This window comes from Ochotona princeps, chromosome 24, assembly GCF_030435755.1.
Source record: "Ochotona princeps isolate mOchPri1 chromosome 24, mOchPri1.hap1, whole genome shotgun sequence".
NCBI classification, from domain to species: Eukaryota; Metazoa; Chordata; class Mammalia; order Lagomorpha; family Ochotonidae; genus Ochotona; species Ochotona princeps.
Genome location: NC_080855.1, coordinates 26,090,284 through 26,114,173, shown reverse-complemented (window position 1 = coordinate 26,114,173; position 23,890 = coordinate 26,090,284). Strand labels below are relative to the sequence as shown.

The 23,890-nt window shown below is 53.3% G+C and overlaps 1 protein-coding gene across 5 annotated transcripts; it reads right to left on the bottom strand.

The window, feature by feature from the left end:
• Positions 1 to 2,883: 2,883 nt before the first annotated feature.
• AGFG2 (ArfGAP with FG repeats 2) lies at positions 2,884 to 23,664 on the bottom strand. 5 transcript variants are annotated; one of them, XM_058680769.1, is made up of 13 exons: positions 23,311 to 23,664; positions 14,464 to 14,557; positions 13,526 to 13,641; positions 12,524 to 12,677; positions 11,785 to 11,935; positions 11,010 to 11,132; positions 10,582 to 10,614; positions 5,677 to 5,797; positions 5,497 to 5,579; positions 5,245 to 5,328; positions 4,327 to 4,455; positions 3,948 to 4,021; positions 2,884 to 3,628 (listed from the first exon to the last, which is right to left on the bottom strand). In XM_058680769.1, the coding sequence occupies exons 1-13, from the start codon at positions 23,532 to 23,534 to the stop codon at positions 3,569 to 3,571; spliced, it is 1,446 nt and encodes a 481-aa protein (XP_058536752.1). In that variant the 5' UTR covers positions 23,535 to 23,664; the 3' UTR covers positions 2,884 to 3,568. The 5 variants fall into 5 exon arrangements, with proteins under 5 accessions (XP_058536752.1, XP_058536753.1, XP_058536755.1 ...); XM_058680770.1 differs by having other exon boundaries at positions 11,010 to 11,129; XM_058680772.1 differs by lacking the exon at positions 4,327 to 4,455.
• Between the last annotated feature and the right edge of the window lie 226 nt (positions 23,665 to 23,890).

Below are 23,890 nucleotides of genomic sequence, written 5' to 3'. Positions count from 1 at the left end.
GGCACACTCTGCCAGGCAAACCTGCAATTGGCATCTGGTGGGATTTTTTTTTTAGCCAACCTGGTAAGTTCACTCTGGTGGCAATGATTCCTGAGTTGGGGGAGGGGGAACAGGGCTGGTTGGGCCCCTGTTGAAGGTGCTGTTGGGAGACCTTGGGCAGCCAGGGGAGAAGATAACAGGGTAGGAGAAGCAAGCACACCAGCCTCCCTTTCTGACTAATCCAAGGGCAGTGGTGCCCAACTACCTTTTTTCTACTTCCTAGGGAAGGGCTGGTTTATGAGCTGGAATATAGGAGCCATTATGTGTCAGTGTGTGCCTGGAGCTTAGGTTCTCAGAAACAGCTTTGTGGAGGTTGTTGAGAGTGGAAGGCACATAAGGGTAGGTGTGTGGTCAGCTGTCAGACTCCAGGAGCCCCCTGGTCAACCCACTGTTGCATGCAAGTACAGGGAAGGAGTGTCTGTACACCGTGGTACAGTGGGGGCAGTGACTGCCTAGGGAGAGGCAGGAATGGGATGGACCCTTGGTGGCCAGCAGAACGCCATTGTGTTCAAGGCCGGGCTCCCTTCCCCACCCCGCCATGTTGCCAACAGCTTTGGTGCAGTGCCTTCACTGCCCCTCCCCTTACCTCTTGTGGCCACCTCAGGGAGGACACACAGAGGGCCCTGCTGTGACCCTGGCTTGGAAGCCTTATGGCCCCAGGCTTAGCGGGGGCATATTCTCCGTCTTTACCCATCAGGTCCCTTGGCAGCACCCAGTCCATGTGAGATGGTGGGTATTAGAGACCAGTTCCAGCCCACCTGGGGTCCTAGAACACTCTTTCCCGACATGCTGCCTGAGGACAGAGCCAGGAGCAGCAGGGATGGAAATGCCTGGCACCTGGGTAGCAACACCGGCAGGTCAGCGCCAGGTGATTTGGCCTGCTGTGGGGACCCGGGAAAGCCTAGAGTCAAACAGCTGGCCTTCGTCAGTTGCCCTACTAACTCTGCTGCCCTGGCCCTACCCAAACAAAAACTATTTTAGGACAGGGAGTGGCAGAACCCGGGCGTCTCTCCCAGCTGGAGGGTATAGCTCCTCAGGGCAGTACAGTCCATCCCTGCAGAAGAATCTGATTAGCAAAGGCAGTGACCCCCTCCGAGAGGGGCCCTAGGCTGTCCTGCTCATTCCTGGTCCTCTGTGGTGGAGGGGACATGGAGAGAGAGCAAGATAGCCTTACCTCACCTCTAGCCCCTGCCTGCAGCTCTACATCTGCCTGAGCAGGTCCCAAGTGTGCACACAAGCCTGGTGACTTGGCTCACCTCATAGGGCTAACTGCAGCTGACTGGCCAAGTCAGAGAACCACTGCTGGCAAAGCATGGCCACTGGCCAGGGCACATGTTAGAGGGTGAGCTCTGGGACTGAAGTCTGGCATGAGCTGGGCAAGTCACTCCAGCCTGGCAGCGTGTGTGTGTGTGTGTGTGTGTGTGTGGTGGGTTCAGGCCGGCAGGACTTAGACAAGGCCATGTGAGAGGGGAAGCAGCCTGGTCAGACAATCCAGGACATTCTCCATGCGACTCTTCCCAGTGCAGGTCTGTTGCCTGGTAGGCACAGCAACTGCTGCCCTGCTCTTTACAACTCATGCCCAGGGGACTCTTGAGTTTCTCTGTCTTGGCGTCTGATGTGGACTCAGGGCAACCTCTCTGGCCAGGGAGCTTGGTTGGAGTCCACGTGGGGTAGAGGGACTGGGCAGGGAGGGAGGACGAACTGCAAGGAAGCCACGGGAGATAGCCTGGGCATGCCGGAGACACAGGAAAAGACAAGGAGCCTTCATACCCACCTAGGCTTTCAACCCTCAGCTCCATGGCCTTGGGAGAGAGGCTGGGGAGGCTGCGGGAACAAGACATGGGCCAGCTAGAGGACATGGACAGCTGCCCCAGGGGTAAGCAGAAGGAAGAGGAAGCAGATCATCAGGATGACAGAGAGACCATGGGGATCCCCTGGGGGCCCCACTAAGAGGGCAGGTATACAGATAGGAAGATGAGCTGATTCCTGGAGAAGGGGTTAGGCCAAGCCTGGCTGGACACACAGCAGTAACCAGAGGGAGGGGGCTTCCAGAAAACTCTGCCAAGTAAATAAGCAGAGAGCCCAGTGTCTCTTTGCTGTTATTTGTGGAAGGCCTACAGAAACTTTAGAGTCAGGAGTCTGGGAGTAAGGGGGACCTCTCCAGGGAAGGGACGTGTTTACCCCACTCGGCCGTCCTGTCATCATACAAATAACCCAGACTTCATAGCTGTTGTCACAAACAGCCCAGCTCCCCTGCCTTAGCCATGGTGGCACCTTTGTCATTTGCCCACTTCCCCCCGCCAGCCTGGTAGGACCTGCCCTAGCACCTTATCTAGGGAACCCCCACCCCTGCAGGAACAGCCCTGCCCGGCAGCTCCTTGTCATTGCTGACCCTGGACCAGTCAGGACAGGAACTGGCCTGTCTTGTCTTTGGCCATCAGCCCAGGTCCAGACCAGTGGAGCCAAAGCAAAAGGTCAGTCGTGGTGACGAACCTGCGGCCCCTTTCCAGCTGGGCCTGAAACAAGACCACGAGAGTCACTTTTGTGTTTTTTTTCAAATGCAGTTTTTTTCCAACGTCACCTGCCATGAGCTTTGGTGCCGAGAATCAGAGCAGCGGAGGCACGTGGACAAAGGGGAGAAAAAGAAAGACACAACACCCAGCCAAGGCTCTCTAGAACAGCTCTGGCTTGGGGGGCTGGTGGCTGGGGACACACAGCTGCCCTCCCTGCCTCATCTCAAGCTCCAGTGTGGTGGAGGCTCTGTCCCATGTCCACTATCCGGGAAAGGGAGAATGGCGGGGGTCTGGGTGTGTGTAAATGAGTGTGTGTGTGGGAATGAATGGATATATTTCTCTCTCTATATATATAATAGGCTATATTAGAAAAGACTCTCTATGTATAAATATAAAACACTGGTATCCAAACCTGATGCCAGTGGCTAACCAAAGTGCTTGTCAGGAGCGGAACTGTGTAAGTAGCAGGTGAAACCATTTATCCTGAGTGCCAGGATGGGGGCAGGACGTAGGGGCAGCAGCACTGGGAAAGTAAAACAATGGAGAGGCAGAGAATAAGCAGGTGCCAGCTGCGCTAGGTGCCAGGGGCCAGGGGGCTGCCTGGCCACCATCTCACGTGAGCACCACACCTTATCCTTATCCTTATCTTGTTGTCCCCCACCGCACTGTGCTGGAAAGCTGGGCATGGGGGCAAGCTTGGTGTGCCTGTCACTTCTGCCCATTAGGCCAGGCAGTGGGGAAAGGTTGGCATCATCCTTACTCATGACGAGGCAGATCGTCCTTGCTCTCCTGGGCAGGGCTCTGCCTCGCTCCTCTTGGACGTCCTGCCCAAGGTGAGGGCTGCCCTTCCCATCTGTGAATCCCAAATGAAGCGCCAGCACCACCACCATCCTGAGATCCCCACTCCTCAGAGCCACAGAGAGACCCACAGGTGAGTGGTCCCCAGAGCTCTTAGGGAACAGGGAAGCCCAGAAAGTGGGAGGAGCTGTCCCTCTCCAGTGCCCCCAGGCACAGCGCTACAAGAATGGGTTGGTGGTTGGAGGCTTGGAGGCAAATGGGCTTGATGCAGGTCCAGTCTGGAAAAAAACAAAACAAAACAAACCAAAAAAATAGCAACAAGGTTACGAGAAGAGCTGGGCGTGTGCATGGGAGAAATGCAGTTTAGGGTCCCATTTCCCAGCAAGCAGGCCCCATGGGTTAAGGGATGTGGGAGGGTGAGGGCAGCATGAGGTGGTGGCGGGGCCCAGCAACTGATCCCTTGTCCTGGTGGCTTGGACCATGCAGAACTTTACAAAGGAAGGGCAGGAGTTCAACCTCTTCAGGAAGGTCTGTCCCCAATACCCCCACCCTCCTGTCCCTGGGAAAGATCACAGTGGTGGGACCCTGGGTACTCACCATGAAGGGATTGGTGGAGATCCCAGTCGGCTGGGACCCCAGCTTGGCAGATCCCAAGTCCCCAAAAGAAGAGCCTGAGAGGAAAAAGCAAGACCGCAGTTGACGTGACCTTGAATCCTGGTGACTGCTGACCAGCCCCAACCACCCTCTCCCCAGGACAGGTGTCTGTTCCACCCCAAGGTGGATGGCAACAGGGGCCCTTCCCAAGAAAGCGTGGGGTGCACCGGTAGCTCTTGCTGTCTTGGTTCACAGGGAGCTGGGAAGGCAGGTGGGGGATAATGGGGGGTAGTGTATATATGTGTGTGCGTGTGTTTTACAGGGAACCAGAAGGGGGTGGTGGTGGTGGGTGGGGGGTGGTGTGTGTGTGTGTATCCCTTACCATTCTCCTGCTGGGCCAGCAAGCTTGGCTGGGGGAACAGTGGGGGTGGGAAGGGGCTGGCAAAGGCGCCCATGGGAGGCACTGTCTGGGGGAGGCCAGGTCCCACGCTGCCCATCCCAAAGCCGGGTCCTGTGGAATGAGAGAGACATCATGTATGGCTCAGGCAAAAGCTCTGGGAGGTAGACCTAGAGAGGCTGCCACTAAGTCCCTCAGAGGTAGGAAGACAGGATGCGGTTCTCCTAAAGAGAGGTGTTCAGCGGAGGCCCCAGGAAGCCCTGGGCTGTGGCTGCCTCTGCCCCTCCCACTCCCATCTCAGCTTTCCAGGCCCTGGCCACAGAGGGCACGGTTCTCATGCCAAAGGAACAGGACGGGGCTAGCTCTCTGCCACCTATTAGATTGTGTAACGAGAGCAGACTTTCAACCTTTCACAGGCTTGCCGGGGAAAGCAATGCAGAGTGCATCACGCAGAGCCTGCTGGCTGCTGCTCATGGTCTTCTCTCCTGGCCCTAATTTTCGGGTGCTGGAGGTGGGTTTGAAGAAAGAAGCAGAGGCTCTGGCAGGGGGTGCTGGGGTGTGTGGAGAGCCCGGAGACTATGGGTGGGGGTCCTCAGTTTCTCCATGGCCTTGGCTGGCTCAGTGCTTTGGACACAGAATGGAAAGGCTGGATGTTCAGGGGCTGGAGAAGGGAGTCAGTCTGGTCTAGTTTCAAAGTACTGGATTCTGTGGTTCAGGAGCTGTAACCTTCAAGGTGACCTACAGCAGAAAAGGGGCCTTGCCTCGGCGGTGAACAGCCAGTCAAGGTTGCTTCTTCCTTCAGTGAGCTGAGGCTTAAGGGAGAGAGCTGCAGTGGGTGCAGTGAGGCTATTCGCTAGTAAGAATCTACATAGGGGCAGGCCAGGGACAGCGCCAGAGGCTTACCTGGGACTAGGCCATTGGGCTGGAATGGGTTGGTGGAAGGCAGCTGGGGTTGAACAGCAGGGGTGGCAAACGGGTTGGTGAGGCCTGTCCAGGTAGATTTGGGAGGTGGGAGAGAGGAGTTACTTGCTTTCTCATTTGCTTGATCCCAGTTTGACTGAGCATTTATGCTTCCATCCCCTCCCCCCACCTCCAACATCCCCAATCTTCCTCTGGCCCTTGGTCTGCTATTTGGGTCTCCCCAGTAGGACTTACCCCCAAAGGCAAGCCCTGGGCTGCTGCCACCACCAGTCGTGGCTGACTGGAATGTGGGGACCTGGCCACGCATCCCAAAGATGCTGCAGTAAGGAAAAGAGGAGTAAACATGTGGTTCTTCCAGGATCTGAGGCTGCAGCCCTGCTGGCTTCTCAGGGCACTCCCCTGTGTGGCACCTACCTGCCAGGGAGACCCCCAGTTGATGCTCCGGAGCCCAGGAGGCTGCCCACATCTGGGAGGTTGTTTGGATGACTGCCAGGGGCAAGAGGTGTGGTCCCGAATGGAGTCACCTGGCTGCTCCCTGGACAATCACAGGGGGCGAGACAGGATGGCAGGAGCTGAAGGAGGTGGAGTAGAGGGGTGGCCCCCAAGGCACCCCTTGGCTTCTCTGCGCTGCCCATGTCCTAGTGGGCCACCCCTCTGCATAGTTCTTCTGGGTAGTGGGCAAGGTGACAGCTCAGCCCTTTAGCTTTGTAGCACTCAAAGCTGCCACTGTCAGGAAGGCAGTGGCTCATCCTGCCTGTAGCTGGCCTCCACTGTGCACAGCTTAGCCCTTGTGTCCTGGATGGTCGGCGTCTCCACAGCTCAACATGGAAGGACAGCAGAGGAGCCGGGAAGCACACAAGTCCTGAGCTAACTCAGGAAGACTCGGGGAGCTGAGGAGTCACCACAGTCAGCACTACTCCCTCTGCCACCCCCCTGAGTTTGGCCTGTTGCAGCCCCATGTGGGAGGCAATTCCAAGCAGTCTCATCTTGGAACGTGGTCAGGGTCTGCACCATCTTGATCCACCCAGGAAAGTCATGTCAGTAGTACAGGTCCCTGCCCAACTGCTCTGCACTGCTAGGTAGGTGAAATGAGACTTAACAATGGAAGACTTCTTTCTCAGGAGGGTTGGCAGGCTTGTTACCAAAGTGAGACTGATGGTGCCCTGTGCCTAGTGCGTGTTGACACTCAGTAAAGGCTTGCCGAACAGACCCCTTGGCTCAGTGCAGTGAGAGCTCAATTTGAGCTGTGGCCTTCCACTGGCTACCTCTGGCTGTGACTGGCAAACAAGCCTGTTCTCAAGTCTACCTCCTGCAGAGTGGCAGTGGAGGACCCCCTAAGCTAAGTGAAAGGGGTTTTTGGCACTCGGAGAAGGATCACAGCTGTGGAAGAAAAAAAAAAAACACTTGAGAGGCAAAGCCAGGTCTCAAAGGGGGTCACAGGAGACTGGTAGGATGAACACGAGGGAACCAAGAGTCTTCCCTGGGCTCCCAGCTGCCGTCCCTTGCCTTCAACGAGAGGCATGGCTTGCTAACTCCTGCCCAGACACCAGCCCAACAGCACTCTGACTGCAGATGGGCCTTCCCTGAACCACTGGTGGGACTTTGATTGTGGTTTTCCGCTTGTAGAGACGTGTTCACTTCCTTTATGGCCTTGGCTACACTGGGGCCTTTTGTTTCTGTATCAGCTGTCTCCACTGCAGTGACTCCCTGCACTGCTAGGGACTTTTTAAGATGTAACTCCTAAACGTGCACAGACCCAGCAGGTACAAGGCTAGTAACTGCAACCCTGTTTACCAGAAAAGACTGGAAACAGCCTAATGCTCCTCATCAGGGATGAGATCAATATGGGACATGCAGCTATGAAATACCGAGGAGGGGGCTGGCGTTAGGGTGCAGTGGGTTAAATCACTGCTTCAGATGCTGGCATGCCATCTCAGAGCGCTGGGTCAAGTCCTGCCTCCAGCACTTCTGATCCAGCTGATGGAGTTCTGGGCTCCTGGCTTCAGCCTGGACCAGCCCCAACCATTGTGGCCTTTTGGGGGAGTGATCCAGAAGGTGGAAGATCTCTCATGCCTGCCCTTTCTGTCATTCTGTGAAGTTAAATGAGTAAATTTTTAAAAATTAATCTTTTCCTTTTTAAAAAAATTTTATTTGTATTATTTTAATCTGTTTCTTTTAAAGACTTATTTGTTTTAGACAGTAGCCTAGCAGCTAAAGTCTTCACCTTGCATACGCCGGGATCCCATATGGGTGCAGGTTCATGTCCCAGTGGCCCCGCTTCCCATCCAGCTCCCTGCCTGTGGCCTGGGAAAGCAGTCGAGGATGGGACCCTGCACCCGTGTGGGAGACCTGGAAGAAGCGCCTGGCTCCTGGTCACTCAGTTCCAGCCATTATGGTCACTTGGGGAATGAAACAGTGGATGGAAGATCTTTCTCTGTCTCTCCTCCTCTCTGTATATCTGACTTTCCAATAAAAATAAATCTTAAAAAATATTTATTTATTTTTTATCTGAGAGGCAGCTTTACACAGAATCTTTCATCCACTGGTTCATTTGCCAAATGATTGCAATGGTCAAAGCTGCGCTGATCCAAGCTGCAGTCAGGGACTCTTCCCACATGGTATGTGCCGGGGGAAGGACTTGGGCTATCCTCTGCTGCTCTCCCAGGCCATACATAGGCAGGGAGCTGGATTAGAAGTGGAGCAGTCGGGACATGAACCAGCACCCAGATTGGACGTTGGTTCTTCAGGCAGAGTATTAACTTGATAAGCCAGTGCACTGGTCCCAATAAATGAATCAATTTTTGAAAAAGAAGCTCTTACTGATTTTTTAAAATGATCTAGCATATCTTTGAAAAAACAAACAGTTAAGGAAAAAGAAAAAACTAAGGTGCAGAACAACATGTGTATTATGCTGTAAAATTAGTTTTAAAAAAAGGAAAAAAATAGAAACATACAAAATGAGTCAGTGCAGGCCAAGGCCACAGGCTGTTCTTCCCAGAGGCCTGGCTGTGGAAAACAAGTGAGCCAGATGGCCCAGGGAAGGCTAGAGGATGGCAGAGTCTCGGCACAGCACGTTTGTAGGTAAAAGGCACGACCAGAGAGAGCAGAGGTGCAGGGTCAGGCAGAAAACCAAGGCGATAAAACCTGGCTGAAGGCAGGAAAGGGGAACGGGCTCTGCAAGGGAAGGTACCTTTATTCTGAGCTATGAGAGGAAGAGCGAGGGGTGCGAGGTGCTAAGGAAAAGGTAACGCTGGCTGGGTCCGAAGTCTTCACTGCTTCCTGGCCCTACAACCACATCCTGCTGTTGTGTCAGGGACGGTTTGGGTGTTTCTGAATGTTGGCTTCTCTCAAGTTCTTCTCCCTGTCCTGAAGGGCAGATGTAGCCGCTCATTCTGAGGGACCTTCCCAAGGCCAGAGAGGCGCTAAGCATGACAGCAGGACCTGTGCTCTTCTAGGGGCGGCTCGAGGTGCTGGAGGGGGGGCCTACTCGCCACCAGCATCCCGTGTCACTGAGTGTCACCGTCTGCCATTGCCACCTCCGGCTCAAACGTGGACTTTCTACATGTACAGGCTAGCTTGCCGAGTTTGCTTCCTGCCATGAAAGGCTCCCACAACCCTTGAAGACGCCTCTCTGGCCACAGGGCAGGTTGGGGAGACCAGCAGGGTGTTGTTGATGTTGATTCTTCTGGCCCCAGGCAAATACCTGCTTGCCTGCATGTTTTGGAATTTCCGTGTGAACACAGCCCTGTCTCCTCAGACAGGTCTGGCGCTTCAGTTTTGCCCGGGGGTTGGGGGGGCCTTCACATTCCAGGAGCTTTCTCCAGTTCTACTTTCCCAAGGTTCAGAAGAGCTGCAGGTCCGGCGGCCTGGCGGCCGTGCTGTGCCTCCCCGTGGCCACCAGAGGGCAGCGCGCGGCCTGATCCAGGTGGGCCAGGCTGGTTTCTCTCCCAGGCCGCCGGTGGGAAGGCTCCGGCTTCGGGTTGGTTTCCAGCTGCTGCTTCAGCCACTTTGAGGGGCAGCGCCAGGCAGCTGTATGTGTTCACCTGTCCCAGAGCAGCCTCAGAGCAAACTCCACTTAAAAAAAAAACCCTCCTTTCTCCATACTCCCCCACAGAAATACAGAAATAAACCCAGGCTTGTCAGAAGCGACACTCACCTCTGTAAGCCAGCCTCCTTTCTGACTTCCTACCTCATGGTTCTTGATGTCACACTCCCAGTCACACTGTGGGGAGCAGTGAGTGGGGCCTGCCACCTGTCAGCATTCAGAATAGGTCACATGGAGCAGCACTCTGTTCTCCTTCCCCTCGGACATACTGTGTAGAGGCTCCTGGCAAGATAGGCCCCTGGCTGCTGGCTGGGACAACCAGATCCTGGGCAAAGGGCTCGAAGCGGGGAGGGGTCCTGGCTGGGGGGCTGGCGCTTTCTTTCTCTCTCTAGCTCTGTTAACTCTGGTCTAGCAGTCAGTGGGGCGTGGAAGGTGTTTCAGTAGGCACGGTTTGCATCATCCTCGTCTAGGCTCCTTGCCCTCTCCCATGCATGCTCCCAGGAATTGCTGGAGTGTGCATCCCTGCCCCATTCCACCCCTGCCAAGAGCACACAAAGGAGGCCACAGCACTGGCCGTGATCAACCTCATGTGTGTCCATTGAAGGTGTAAGACGATATTACCTGAATTTGCATTTTCTTAGGCGGTTTAGGGATATTTTCATATTTTTGCTGGGGGATTTCCTGCTTTTATCCCTTGCCCTTTATTTTCTACTTTTTTTTTATTTAGAAGAGTTTAAATAGGTCAAATCATAAAAGGCTTCTATGTTTGAAATAATATATACACTCTGACCGCTGGTTACAAAGTTTTACTTAGGTTGGACTTGTTCAACAAGTCTCCTTGTTTATCCATCAGTTCCTGTGACAGAGTGTATCATCGACTCCTGTTCTGCTGGCTGACTAAAGTCTCATTGTATGTGCGAGAATCTCAAGGTTATGCTGCCAGTTACTTTAAGCACACGACTGTGAGAACTTTGTGAATTTTCACTTTTATCAGTATGAGATGTCTCTTTTTGTCCCACCCTCCTATACCCCCCCCCAAACCCCTGGAAAAAATTAAAATAAAAAGGCAGCTGACCAGTTCCCAGTGGGATGGTCCCTGGTAGAGAGAGAGCTGAGAAGTTCCAGCTGTGCCACGCTGGGGGCTGCTCGGCTCACGTTAACTACTTCACTGTCTTTTCCATGAAATGGCTAAAATTTTGAGGTTCTTTCCCAGATCTCAAAACTCTAGGAGCACAGGGCTCGGGGTAGGCTGCAGCGTGGGAGGAGTGACTTACCGAAGCTGTAACTTCCAGTTAGCATCCGGCTGGCTGGCCGTGAGGGTAGAGAAGGGAAAGGGAAAGAGAGAGTGTTAAGTCACAGGTGCTCCCCAGGGAGCTGGTCTCCAGGGCCCTACCGAGAGTCCAGCAGGCTTAAAGGACTTGGGGCTGCCTGACTTACAAGGTGGCCTGTAGTCTCCTGCTGTAGTTACACAGTCTGAAGCTCTTCTAGCGGTGGGGGTGGAGAAGGGGGTACAGAAAGGGAAAAGGTTTCTGGAGGCTATCTTGACCTTTGCTCCCAGGCCCCTCTGGCCTTTTTGGTCAGTATACCACACAATGAGGGTGATGCCTGTATGTGGACAACTAGGCATCTTTGGGGACTGAAGGAAAAGTGGGGATGGCAGTGTGTGTGGTGAGGGGGACAGTGGGGTAGGGGTTGAGTTTACCTGAGGGTGTGGGCTGGGTCTGGAAGGGGGTCTGGCCGATGGGAGGGACACTTCCAAATGCAGCTGGGCTACTACCAAAGGCATCAAAGTTGGCAAAGCCCCCAGGGGAAGGCGTCTGGCCTGCTGGAAGAGAGACATGGGGGTTACACAGGAAACTCAAGTGTGTTTCTGGGAGGGACCACCCCCCCCACCAGTTCTGAAGATGTCTCCTGTGACATCTACCCTTCTTCAGGTTGGGATCTGGAGCAGACAGCCCCATCCAGATCCACACGGGCAGAGGGGCACACGTTCACTCCCTGCCACCTTTTAACTCTACTTCATGAGCCATTTTACTTTTTGTTGCGGTTTGGTTGACAGCAAAATCATGTAAAAACTTTATCTTTTTTTTTCTGGGTGGGGAAAAGAGTTTGAGAAAGAAGGGGGCCTAGATATCACTTGGTTCTACCCTCCCCTGATGACAGCTGGTCTCTGGGAAGGCAAGTGGAACACAAGATATTCACAATCCTCCCATTTTCACAGAACACATAATTCAAACAAAAAGTGTGTGTGGGGGGGGCGCGCTCTCCAATGTTCTAAAAGGAAGTAGAAGGAACCCCCAGGGATAATGCTTTAAGGATCAAACTCTCAAAACGTAATCCTCCCGTATTCCTGCCTGCCCTGCTTGAGAATGGTCACCACAGTGAAGAGATCTAGGGCAAATAAGAATGCAGTCACCCTGAAGGACTGACCTTCTTGCATCATGGGGGCGGGGGTCGGCATCCCCAGTCCCACTTACCCCCAAAGGCCGGGAATGGACCAAAGGTGGGTGCAGCCTGGGGAGCAGCAAAGGGGTCCCCCCCAATGTCAGCCAGCAGGTCCATGCTGGCCTTCTTGACAGCAGAGTGGGTCGACGGCTGGGAGCTCCGGGCCTGAGACTGGCTGACGGCCTTGGAGAGAGAAATTGCACATGACACTTAAAACCGCAGGCAAGACCTAGGCTGCCTGGCAGTGGCTGCTCTGGGAGGCAGAGTGTGAGTCATTGCCCTCAACCGAGAGGCTGCCCGGGCCGAAGCTGTCCCAGCTCCTAGACCTACACATCTGGAGCACACATGGGGGAGAGGGGGTCTTCAAACAGTTCACGGAATGCATGCTATCTTTGAGTTCCATTTTACAGACTTTCAGAAAGGCCTTGGTGTTAGCAGAGGGGACCCTGAGGTACACAGGCATGTCACCCAACAGGGCTCTCTGGAGCCGTAGTCAACTTCTTACTCCTTGCAGGAAATGGCCCAGTGTGCAGTCAGTTTCTCTGACTTCCCTGAACACTGTCTCCTCTGGCTTTGTTTTCAGAAAGACACAAAGGATAATGGGGACAGAGCCCAGGATACGGGTTAACTGCAGACCTGAGGACTGACTGACTCATGGTCCTGTACTGCTGTCTGTGAGGCCTGTGAGAGGGGATGCAGGAGCCAGACACTCCTGCCTTCCAAACCTCAACACAAACCTGCAGAGGGAGGGAGGGCAGCGCTGAGAGGTACCTGGCCCGAGGCGGAGGTGGCAGCTGAGAAGGATGGCACAGGATCTCCCAGGAGGGAGCGTGAGGCTTTCCCCTCCGGGCAGGCGCCCTGGACCGGGGTGGAGGCACTGCCTTTGGTGTAAGTGGACCCCTTGACTTGGTCTGGCGGGACGTACCTTTAAGAGACAAGAGTCAGGCTGTGAGGAGACAAGAGAGACCTTGGCCCACATTCCCTCCAGATGCTTTGGGTTTGGTGTGTGTGTCCTTTCCTTCACTTCCCCTCCTGCTCTTTCTGACACCTATGACCCTCCGCCTACAGTTTCACACACAAGGCTAGCAGGCAGACACTTTGTCCTCAGCCTCCTGCTCTAGGACCCCTTGGAGCTTTCCTGGGGGTCCTCCTTCTCAATCCCACAGAAGAGAGGTCGGTGGTCTTACCCTCCACCTGCTTACCACTGGCCCTCCCTCTGCTGGCTCCTGCTACTTCTGATGAAGTCCCTTCCACTCCAGCACGGGCAGCGCCCACTCTGGAAACATCTTCGCAATCCTGAGGACACCCCCAGGAGGGACTCCACATATGAGTCCCTGTTCTACCCCCACTACCCACCACATGTGTGTTCCAGACCTCAAACGACTGCATCTTCTCTCACTGGGGAGTGGGAAGGCAAGGGAGAAGGGGAATGTTGTTTTCACCAGGAAAACAGAATGAACACAAACTATACATGAAGCTATAGGCTAAAGGAACAAAGCTACGGCCGTGTGCTTCGGGATCTCTACCCTGTGTCAGCTCAGCCAAGCCGATCCCACTCGGCTCTCACTCAGCCACCTCCCCGCTCTGAGGAGGGGCTCTCACGTCAGCAGGGCCAAGGGACTGAGGACAAGCTGTCCTGTCCTGCAGATCTTTCTTCTTGTGAAGTCAGAACGTGGAGCAATCCAGCCTTTAGAGGAGCTCAAGTCCAACTCTAGAAACCAGGCTGTCAGGGAAGAACATCGCTCGCACGGCTTTCTGGGGCCTGGCTCTTACCATCTCTTCTTCTCATACTTCTCCTGGAGAAACTCCTTCACCTTCTGAGGGTCCCTGGAGTCTGGTATCAAAGATGTCCGAGCATCAAAGAGGCCCAGCCAAATCTTTCTGCAAACCTGAGGGCACAGAGTTCGGGGACAAGGGGTGCTACACCACCAAGCCTGGTGTACAGAGATCCTGCTTTGGAGTTCTGAAGCTGCACAATATGTATGAGCACAGACACTGTGCGAGGTCAACCTACACACCACAAACCCTGCCTCGCCTCCCAGCTCATCATGTAAACGGGAAGTCATGCCTCAGGTGGATACATATACAATTATATTTTGTACCTTGTAGTATTGAAAAAGGAAAATAGAGGGCCATGAGAATGATAGAGGACTAAAGTTGGACAGGGCTGGGGTAAGGGCTCTGGCTTCCCAGGCAGTCTCTGGAGGTCCTTGCCCTAAGCCAGGGTACTGCTAACACGACAGGTGGCAACTTCCAACCGGCATATACAGTTGGCACAGGGGAAGGGGGTGTGACTCCCTTTCAAGTCAACAATGTGGACTTCAAACCCAGGCTGTCTGTGTCAGCTGGGCAGGCTCCAGATCTCACTCGGGGTGGGGGTGGCCGGTCAACTCTCTACACCTCACCTCAGGGGTTGGTTCTCCCCATTTCTCCTGGGGGTCCTGGGACCAAACCCTACAGAGAGACGCTGTTCCTTCCCTTGATTCCCCAAAGAGGAGGCAATACACACTACAATTTGGCTAACTAAAATTCCGTAAATTCACATGAGAAAAAAATAATCTTACATGCTAACAGAGTAAAAGAAGCATGACTTTTTAAGGATTGCAGGGGGTTTTGATTTGTTTTTGCTTTTAAACAATTTTGAGGCCAGGCCAGCAGACAGGGTAACGGCCACCCTCTGGCCGCTCTAGTTGTTCATGGGGGCAGCTCACCTCATTTCCCCGAGATTGCAGGAACACAACTTCAGGCTCAGTGAAAGTGGTCATGGAGATGGACTTGACACGGTGAGGGGGGTTCAGGCCTCTCCTGGGGGACAGAAATAGAAAGAATTATAACTCAGCAATGCAGGCCTGGTTATGGGAAGCAAGGAGGGTGGGTGGAGAACAGATTAAACAACAGCACACCATCTGAGCCCAGACAGAAGTTCACCTGCAGGTATTCCTGACTCTAGGAAAGAAGGGGAACAGGAACATTTTGGAGATGTCTGATGAGAGACAGGGCAGGCAGAGCCAGGGGGACATTGCAATCCCAGTCATTCTGGGGAAGGAAAACAGAGCCTGTTCTTCCAGAAGCTTCCTTGGGTCTGGCTTCAATCCCAGCAGCTCCCAGGGTCCAGCCTGCAGACCCAAGGGGTGCTCCCAGGGACCAACATGTACACCTGACCTGTTCCCATTTCCTGTGTGTATCCCCGAGGTCCCAGAGCCTCCTGCAGACACAGTTCTCACAGGCTGGAGGGGAGGTGAAAGCCAAGGCCAAGGCAACACCAACAGAGAGAGGATTTGGTGTCCCCAGGCTGGTCCCTCCTCTCATCTATAGGGAGTAGAGGTGGGGAGCGAGGGGGTTCCTTTCTCTTTCAAGAACGCCATCTCTAAGAAAAAGGAATATTCCAGATTCTCTTGTTTCTAAATCTTTCCACAAGGTAGGAGGAAGTTAAGTGTAACCATGAGCTGGGAGGCTGGCGCTGCTGGGATATGTGCCCTGTGGCAATGCTTCTGTGCCTGCTCCAGCTCTGTTAACTCCCTGGGCATCCGTTTCTGCCCACGGATCCCTGTGGAGATTAGAGCAGAAAAGAGGCCTTCCCCGCCCCCACTCAACTGGTCTCCTGGGGGTTCCACTGGGAGAAATTTGGGACTAACCCAGGCAGGCCTGTATGGGTTTACCTTTCTTTGTACCTCAAGTTTTACTCCGTTTTAGACCTACTATCTTCAACCGATTAAAACAAAACTAGCCAAACTCAAAATGAACCAGACCCTGGGACTGGACCAAAAGAATAGTCTGGAAAGATAGTTTCAGCTGAGATTGCCTTTTCAGACTTGTTAGGGGCAAACTGGGCAAATCGAGATCTTTAAGGCACAGGGGCAGGTGCGCAGCCCAGCAGCCTAAACTGCCACTTACAGTGCAGATATTCCACCTCGGGATGCCAGTCTGAGTCCTGGCTGCTTAGCTTTCTACCCAGCTCCCTGCTAACACACCTGGGAAAGCAGTGAAAAATAGCCCTAGTGCTTGGACCCCTGATACTCACACGGAGACCAGTGCAGGGGCCTGACCACTTAGACCATCTTCTGCTGCTTTCCCAGGCACATTAGCAGGGAGCTGGATTACAAGTGGAGTAGCCAGGGGGCCTGGCACGATGGCCTAGTGCTAAAGTCTTCGCTTTGCACAAGCCAGGATCCCATATGGGTGCTGGTTCTAATCCCGGCAGCTCTGCTTCCCATCCAGCTCTCTGCGTGTGGATTGAGAAAGCAGTTGAGGACAGCCTAAATCCTTGGGACCCTGCACCCGCATGGGAGATGTGGAGGAAGTTCCTGGCTGCTGGCCCCAGATTGGTGCAGCTCTGGCTGTGCCGGTCACTTGGGGAGTGAATCATCGGATGGAAGATCTTCCTCCCTGTCTCTCCTCTTCTCGTGTATCTGACTTTACGATAAAAATAAATCTTAAAAAAAAAAATGAGTAGCCAGGACTCAAAACTGTGCTCATATGAGATGCCAGCACTGCAGGTGGCAGCTTTACATGCTATGCCACAATACTGGCCCCCATTTAAAAAAACTAAAGTAGATAAGGTATATGGGTGGGTATGTATACGTCCTATGCAAATGCCATGCCATTTTATGTCAAAGACTTGTGCCTCCAGGGGTTTTGGCAACCACAGAGTCCTGGAACCAGTCCCCTTGAGGAAGTGAGGGACAATGATCAATCCAGAATTGGTCCTGGTTGAGTCCTCAGGAAAACAAAGGGAGGAAGAAGATACACACACAGTTTATCAGCTTGATGTCTTTAAGCTTATAGAAAAGGTAAATAAAAGACACATTCATGTTCACAAGTGCACCCACAGAATCAAGGCACCCCTGAAGAGCCTGCGAGCTCGGTGGTGCAGGCGTGGGTTTGAGTCACGGCAATGAGGCGGCGGTGGGGGGAGGGCTTTGGTGGTGGTGTAGAGCACAGATGACACAGTGCAGAGCACACCTGCATGGCAGCCGGATGATAAATGACCCGTTATGGGATTCTAACAGAGAACACGACACTGGGAGCCCGAGTTAAGGTCACTTTCTGCAGTGCTGCTGTTAGACTTGAAGGTGAAGGATTTCAAGATGCCCTTAAAAAAGACAGGCACTATTAAAGAGGATCTCACGGCCTCTATGAGCTGTTTTTCATCCACCACTCACTCACCAGTATTTGTCAAAAATATATGGCATAGTGGTGGGCACTGTGTGTGTGAAAATCATGGCATCTGGTCTTTCAGGCGCTTACAAGGAGGCCCCAGGAAGCTGAGGCACCATTTGGCGGGGTCCAGGTGGACAAAGGGAAGGTGACTCCAGGATGCAGCAGTGCGGGAAAGAAGAGGAACGGTCACGGGGAAAGGTAAAACACGCTATGTTTACACTAGAGAAATAGATTTGAAGCCTATCTCAAAAAAGGTCACTGATATTTCCTGAAAGGACAACCAGGAACTGCTGGCCAATTGCAAACAGGGAGGGGCACTTCCTTGACAGGGCAGCGAGGGGACTGGGCCATGGCATCCATCAGGGATGGGAGGCGTGGCAAACAGAACTTCGGAAGGCTGAGCTTGGATGGCGTGGGGGCGGAGGGGTAGGCAAGCAGAGAAGGGGAGTGATGGCATGAAGGCAAGCAGAGAAAATAGGAAGTGATGTAGATGCCACAGGCCAGGTGAATCTGATAGAACAGGATGTGTCCACAGCACGGGATGGAAAGCGCAGCGCTGGACTCGGTGTGTTTAGGCTAGATTAGGTACAACCTGCAAGCCCCCCATCTGGGGCGGGGGACAGGAGACGCTCTACAAGAGAGCCCTCACTCTGCAGCCCAGGCCGAGGGCCTGGTGATATGGTCTGTGAGTCAGTCAGACAACTTCTGTCTGACTCACAGACGGGCCACTGCTGGTTGAGAGAAGCCATGTGAAGACATCATACACCTCTTCCACTGGCAGCTGCCATCAAATGGTCCACATGTGGCACAGTCTGCTGGGCCCAGCAGTGGACCCCAGTGTGAGTCACTGGCCCAGAATTCATCAACCCCAGGTCTCCAGTGTGTATCCCTTGTGACTCAGGTCTACGCCCCCTCACCCATCCAACACCAGCCCATAAGAACAAGTCAGAGTTATAAGGAGGCACTGCCCTTCAGTTACCATGCCAAATCTAGTGCACTGTTTCTGACCAGCAGGTGCTAGGGAAGAACAAAGATAAATGTATTTGCCCAGAGTGGGGTAAGTTTTTTCCAGCTGCAAGGAAAAAACTTGCAGCCCCAACCCTTCAGCCAGGCACACTGTTTCTAGCAAACATTAGCTGCTGCTTTGCAAGGCACCTACCTGGCATTGGAAGTACTTCTGGTGCTAGGCTGGGAAAAGCCTTCTGTGTGCCCACGGTCAGTCGCCCTGGTCTCTTGCCTTTTCCCCTCTGCACGCACATCAGGCTTGTGTTTTCCTGTGGCCCTCACCCTTGAGCTGGCCTACATTTTGCCTTTCTCTGGCTTCATAAACTCAAACCTGCCCAGCTGCTCAGATAAGAATGTTCTGCCAGGTCAACATCACAAAAACAAAAACCAGTTCCACCCAGTACCCAGGTTCTTGAAGTGTGCCAGATCTGAACTTCGAGATTTCTTGCCTCTGAATGTGTGTGCCAGTTCGTACACTCTAGAGCATGCTTCTTCCTTCCTGGGATCCCACTCCTCTTGCTGAGCAGGGGGCGGCAGCATCGGGTTTTGCTCTTAGCTTGGACTCAGAATACTACCTAGGAGTGTGTCCCAAACGGAAAGCCTCTCCCACTAGCCTGCTCTACAGTCAATGTCACCAGTTTGTACGACACTGCTTCCTTTTTTAAAAAAAGTATTTATTCATTTTTATTGCAAAGTCAAATATATATAATAGGAGGAGAGACAGAGAAATATCTTCCATCCGATGATTCACTGCCCAAGTGACTGCAACGGCCAGTGCTGTGCCAATCCGAAGCCAGGAGCCAGGAGCTCTTCCAGGTCTCCCACACAGGTGCAGAGTCCCAAGGCTTTGGGCCATCCTCCACTGCTTTCCCAGGCCACAAGCAGGGAGCTGGAGGAAGCAGGGCTGCCAGGATTAGAACCGGTGCCCATATGGCATCCCAGCGTTCAAGGTGAGGACTTCAGCCGCTAGGACACGGTGCCAGGCCCCAGGACACTGCTTCCTAACCTGAGTTCTTCGACCAGCTTCCTTGGCTCTTGCACCTACAGCATCCTCTTGTCCAGAGCCCGGGAAGTCTGATGGTGTGACCAGCTGTCTTCCTCTCAGTTCCATCCCCATTTTTTTTTTGACATTTTCTCCTCTTTTTTTCAATCCCTTTGGTAAGTGACTACTTCTGAGGAGCTTTTAAAGTTGTTCATCCACCTGCACAGGAGGAGTGAATTACTGAACACATTTTAAACCTTTCCTTCTGCGCAGACAAAAATGCTTCAATGACAGTCAGCTAGAAAGGAAATGTGTGGGGTAGGAAAACAAGTCACAGATGACGAGCTGGGCTCTGCTGCCTTAGTTCTTTCTGATTCCCACAATCACTGGGCACAAGTAGAAGAGACAAAGACCCATTACTGAGACTTACAGGATGGTCCCAAACAGCCATTTCAAGCAGGCATGTTGCACTTGGCTGAGAAAAAAGGGTGTCAGAGTGAATGCCTGGGGCCGGTACCATGACCCAACAGGTTAATCCTCAGCCTGGTAGCATTGGCATCCCATAGGGGTGCTGGTTCCTGTCGCACTGCTCCAGGTCCATATCCACTTATTTCTAAAGGACAATGATTTATCCAACGAGAAAACACTTAATGCGAGGACATTTAAGGCACTGCTTGGAAGAGATTTTTTTGTCTGTTTTTTTTTCAGTGGCATTTTTAAAAACCTCATTTTAAGCTTCAAATGAGAGGCTCACACTCCAGTACAGGAGTGAGAAACATCATTGAACAAGCAAGGGAGTGTACAAGGAGACAAAATTAAAAAAGATCTATATATCCAGGTTAAATAAATTAGGTACTGGAAGAAAACCAAATGAATAAAATGAGGGCAATTTTGGGCCCTACCACCGTGGCAGACGGATGCAAATTTAGCAACAGCCAAAACCAGCAGCCTGTCTCTCGTGCCCTCATACTCACATTGTGGGTTTTTGTTATAACCCAGAGACTATTCCTCATTTAAAAAGAGCAAGAGTGAGCTCATACACGTGGCAATGAAGGCTGTGTCACACCTACCCCCAAAGATGAAAGTGTGAGTTTGTCTTCAGGCCTGGGGAAGCTCAGCTTTGGCAGGGGCTAGTGGACTGTGCACCGCCAGGTAAGTCAGCCAGCTAGGTGCTGCCCCCACAAGACGCTGCTCCCTAAGAAGTACACATATTTGTAAGAGTCAAGAAATCTGGCCTTTCAAATAGAGCCAATCTTGTTGCCTCCTTTCTTTGGCTCTGGTGTCAAGCATGTAATTTTCATATGCCCTTCAACACCCTCTTCACATTAACAAAGAATATTTCTTCTCTTGCATCAGCCCCAAATGACTCACAAACCCGTACAGAACTTTGCTTCAATAGCACTTCTATTACTACCTGCAATCACAGGCAGAAAGATTGATTTGTGGCCCATGACCCCCACTAGAAAGTAGCCAAATGAAGATGGGGATTTGGTCAATGGTACATCTCCATGGCCAGAGCAGCCTCTGGGCCTTCCTGTGTCATCTGCTGACTGACTCTAACTTTGACTTCCTTCCACCACTAAATCCTAATCTCTGGGCAATCGAGCAGATGGCTGTGAGATGCTGACTGGCCGGCGTGCAGCCAGGGAGCACAGCTCTCTACCGTCTGTGGGACTGTGTGTGTTCTTGCTTCACTCCACATGGATCAGCAGGAGCCTCTGTCTCATCCTGCTGAGGTCCCCCAGGCCAGCTCCTAGCCCTTCCAGCAGCACATCAAAGGGACCTCAGTCAGGGTCCCCAGTACTCGGCTAAGACCTCTTTCAAAAGTCTTAGCTTGTTCTAGCTGATGCAAACTAGAATGCTGATTAGTAAACAGGAAGCACCACCAGGATCTAGCTATACAGTTGGAGTCAGAGCCCCTCCAGTTGGCTGTCTCCTGATGTGCCTGCAGCACAACTTCCTTTACTGGCCCACCTATTACTCACCTCTCACTTCTGGCTAACAGGGTTGACCAAACTTCTCACATCCAAACTCTGCTCCCTAAAGTCTGTCATCTTAGAAATCAGTGCCTTGGTGTACATTGTAGGTTAAGCCTCTACCAGCAGTGCTGGCATCCTATAGGCATGCCACTTTGAATCCCTGCTGCTCCACTCCCTGATCTAGCTCCTTGCTAATGTGCCTGGGAAGCAGCAAAGCATGGCCCAAGTCCTTGGGCCTCTGCACCCACATGGGAGATCCAGAAGAAGCTCCTGACTTTCTGGCTTTGGATCCACACACATCTGGCCATTTTGTCCATTTAAGGAGTGAACCAGCAGATGGAAGATCTGTCTCTCTGTGTCAATCTGCCTTTCAAATACAAATAAACCCTTAAAAATCCACTTCCTGAGTAGTGTGCATAACATAATGCATTCTCGAAGTACTAAGCAAAAATGGCTTTTTAGAATTTCTTAAAACTACACAAGGACTCACAGATTTCTTCTACTCATCTCCTGGAAATTTCCTTTCCCAGGGAACTAAGCTCCCACTCAGTGTGAGGTAAACACTTCCTGGACAGACAGGCCTCTGGGGTGCACATATGTGTGTGTATGTGTATGAGGGGAATTCTGCAATGAATCAATCCACAGGCCACTGCCGTCTGTTCCGAGTTTGTGTGCACCACTACTGAGTGAGTTAACCTTCCTGGCCACAGAAACCAGGTTTTTCAGGTGTCCCAGATCCCTCAGCCTTCCTTCTGCCCTGATTCGGGGACATTCACTACAGAAAGAAACTGTGATTTGTGGCGTGCCATAAGCCAGGCTCTGGGACACAGCGACAGCGCAGCCAGCATATCCCATGTCTCTGCCTCAGCTCCCATGCCACTGTCCATGGGAAGGAATTTACATGGTTTCCCAGCATTTTCCTCCTAGAAGCTGGCTTGGACAGACCATGCATTTTTCTCCCCCACTTTCTTTTCCTTCTCTCCCAGACTCTATCATCACATGTCCCTTTTCATAACAGGATTGAGAGGAATCTGCTCTGTCTCATCCTGCTTTAGGGTGTAGATACCCATGAACTTTGCTCCTCCTCCCTGCCCAATCTCCAGGCTCCATCCTCCTGCTGTGTCTGCATTTTTATCACAGCTTAGGACAGCAGTCCCAGAGCCAGAGTGACTTCTTGTTGACCCAAATCTGGCTCATGCTCATCACACCTAAGGGGGAGGTTGATTAGAATACATAAGTTGGGCAACAGATGTAAAACAAAATAAATAACACGGAGCAGAGAGAGTTCCAAAGTGCATCTGAGGAGTCCTGGACCCTGATTTGCGATGTCATGATCACAGCTACTACCGAACGCCCATGGCTGAGAACAGCAGCCCCCAGATGGCATCAGATACACTGCTAAACCACTCTTTGCTTCTGTTCTCCCATCTGCCATGCAAAAACCACACTGCTCGCTCCGTGGCTCCTAAAACGTTTAAGATCAAGGATAGCTTTCTTTAGTAAAAAATTTAAAAAGTAACTCCCCAAAGCCTAAATTCTTTGATTAAAAAAAAAATAGATCCAGGCCTGGTAGCAAGATGAACCTGCATCTAATCAAATAATAACCTGCAGGTGGGGGTGGGGGAGGATCCCTACTCTAGAACCAGAAACCGTGGCTGTTCAGTGAGCTCTGTCAGGGCCAAATGCAGAAGCTGGTGTCCAGGGAGGCGCTGCAGATACCACAGCCCCCTCACCCCAATCTGGAAAGAGTTTGCCACAGCGAGCTTACAGGTGTGGAGGATAGCCCGCCTAGATCTGCTGACAAGTTTTGCGCTTTTTCAGGGGGCCTCAGCAGCTCCCATCAGGCAGGTGTAGCATCCCCAAGCCCTGCAACATTAGGCTCTACACCGGAACCCGGGCCTGGGGACCCCCTGGGGGGCGGGTGCCTTCTGGCCGTGGTATGCCTCAAGTTCACCTGCTCTCAATAGGCTCCTCCTCCACCTCACACTGCAAGAGGGGGCACAAGCCTGAAAAGATGGAAGCCACTCCTTCTCCTCGAGCCCCGCATTTTCCCCCTCCTCGCTTTCTGCCTTCCACCCACACCAAGTTCCCTTTAAAGATCCAAGTCATTTCCTGGCCCTTTCAACGCCTCCAACACCGCCGCGCTCTGCGTTCCCCGCAATTCTCCACTTCGTCCCTCCCAACTTGCAGTTCCCCTCACCTCCCTCAGGGAGCCTCTCCTTGCCCCTCCGGTGTCCTTCCTCACCCCCGCAACGCGACTTGCAGCCGCTTCTGCTTCTGCCTTCCCTCCCACTCCCCGCTGCCCACGACACCGCGCCCGCAGCCCACCCTGCAGCCAGGTCCTTCGCCCCTCGAGCCCCAACCCCGCCCGCACCATGCCGCCCTGCAACCTTCTTCTGTCCCGGTCCTCCCCTCCGCGCCAGTCCACTCACAGGAGGCCGGAGCAGGTGGTGCAGACGAAGCTACCCACGGTGATATCCACGTAGGTGACCCCGCGCTGGGCGCACTCGAAACAGTGTCGGTTCCCGGCCTGGCTGCAGCCGCCCAGCTCCCGTACTCGGCGGCACCACACCTCCGAGGCCGCCTCCGCCTCCGCCTTCCCCGCGCCGACCCCGCCACCACCCGGTCCCGGGCCCTTCTTGGCCGCCATCACCATCGCTGCCCACTTCCCCGGACCTCCTCTCTCTGCAAGTTAGCGATCGCCCCCTTCAACTACCGCCTCCGCCGCCGCCCTCGCACACCCCGGCTCCCCTGACAGAAGCTGCAAGGCGGCAGCGTCCGCCCCAGACTCCACCACCCCCGGCCTTGCCCGTCCCGCACGCTGATTGGCTGGCTTTCTCCCACCTCCTCGCTCTAACTGGCTTGCTCTGGAGCGGCCTCCGGCGACCGGAGCCGCCGACGCCACGCCCCCACAGCCTTTCGTCCCTCCTATTGGCTGGCAGAGACTGTGGCTTCGAGAACTGTGCGTGCTCTCTCCTGGTCGCCGCCCCCTCGCACCACTGCCGGACATGC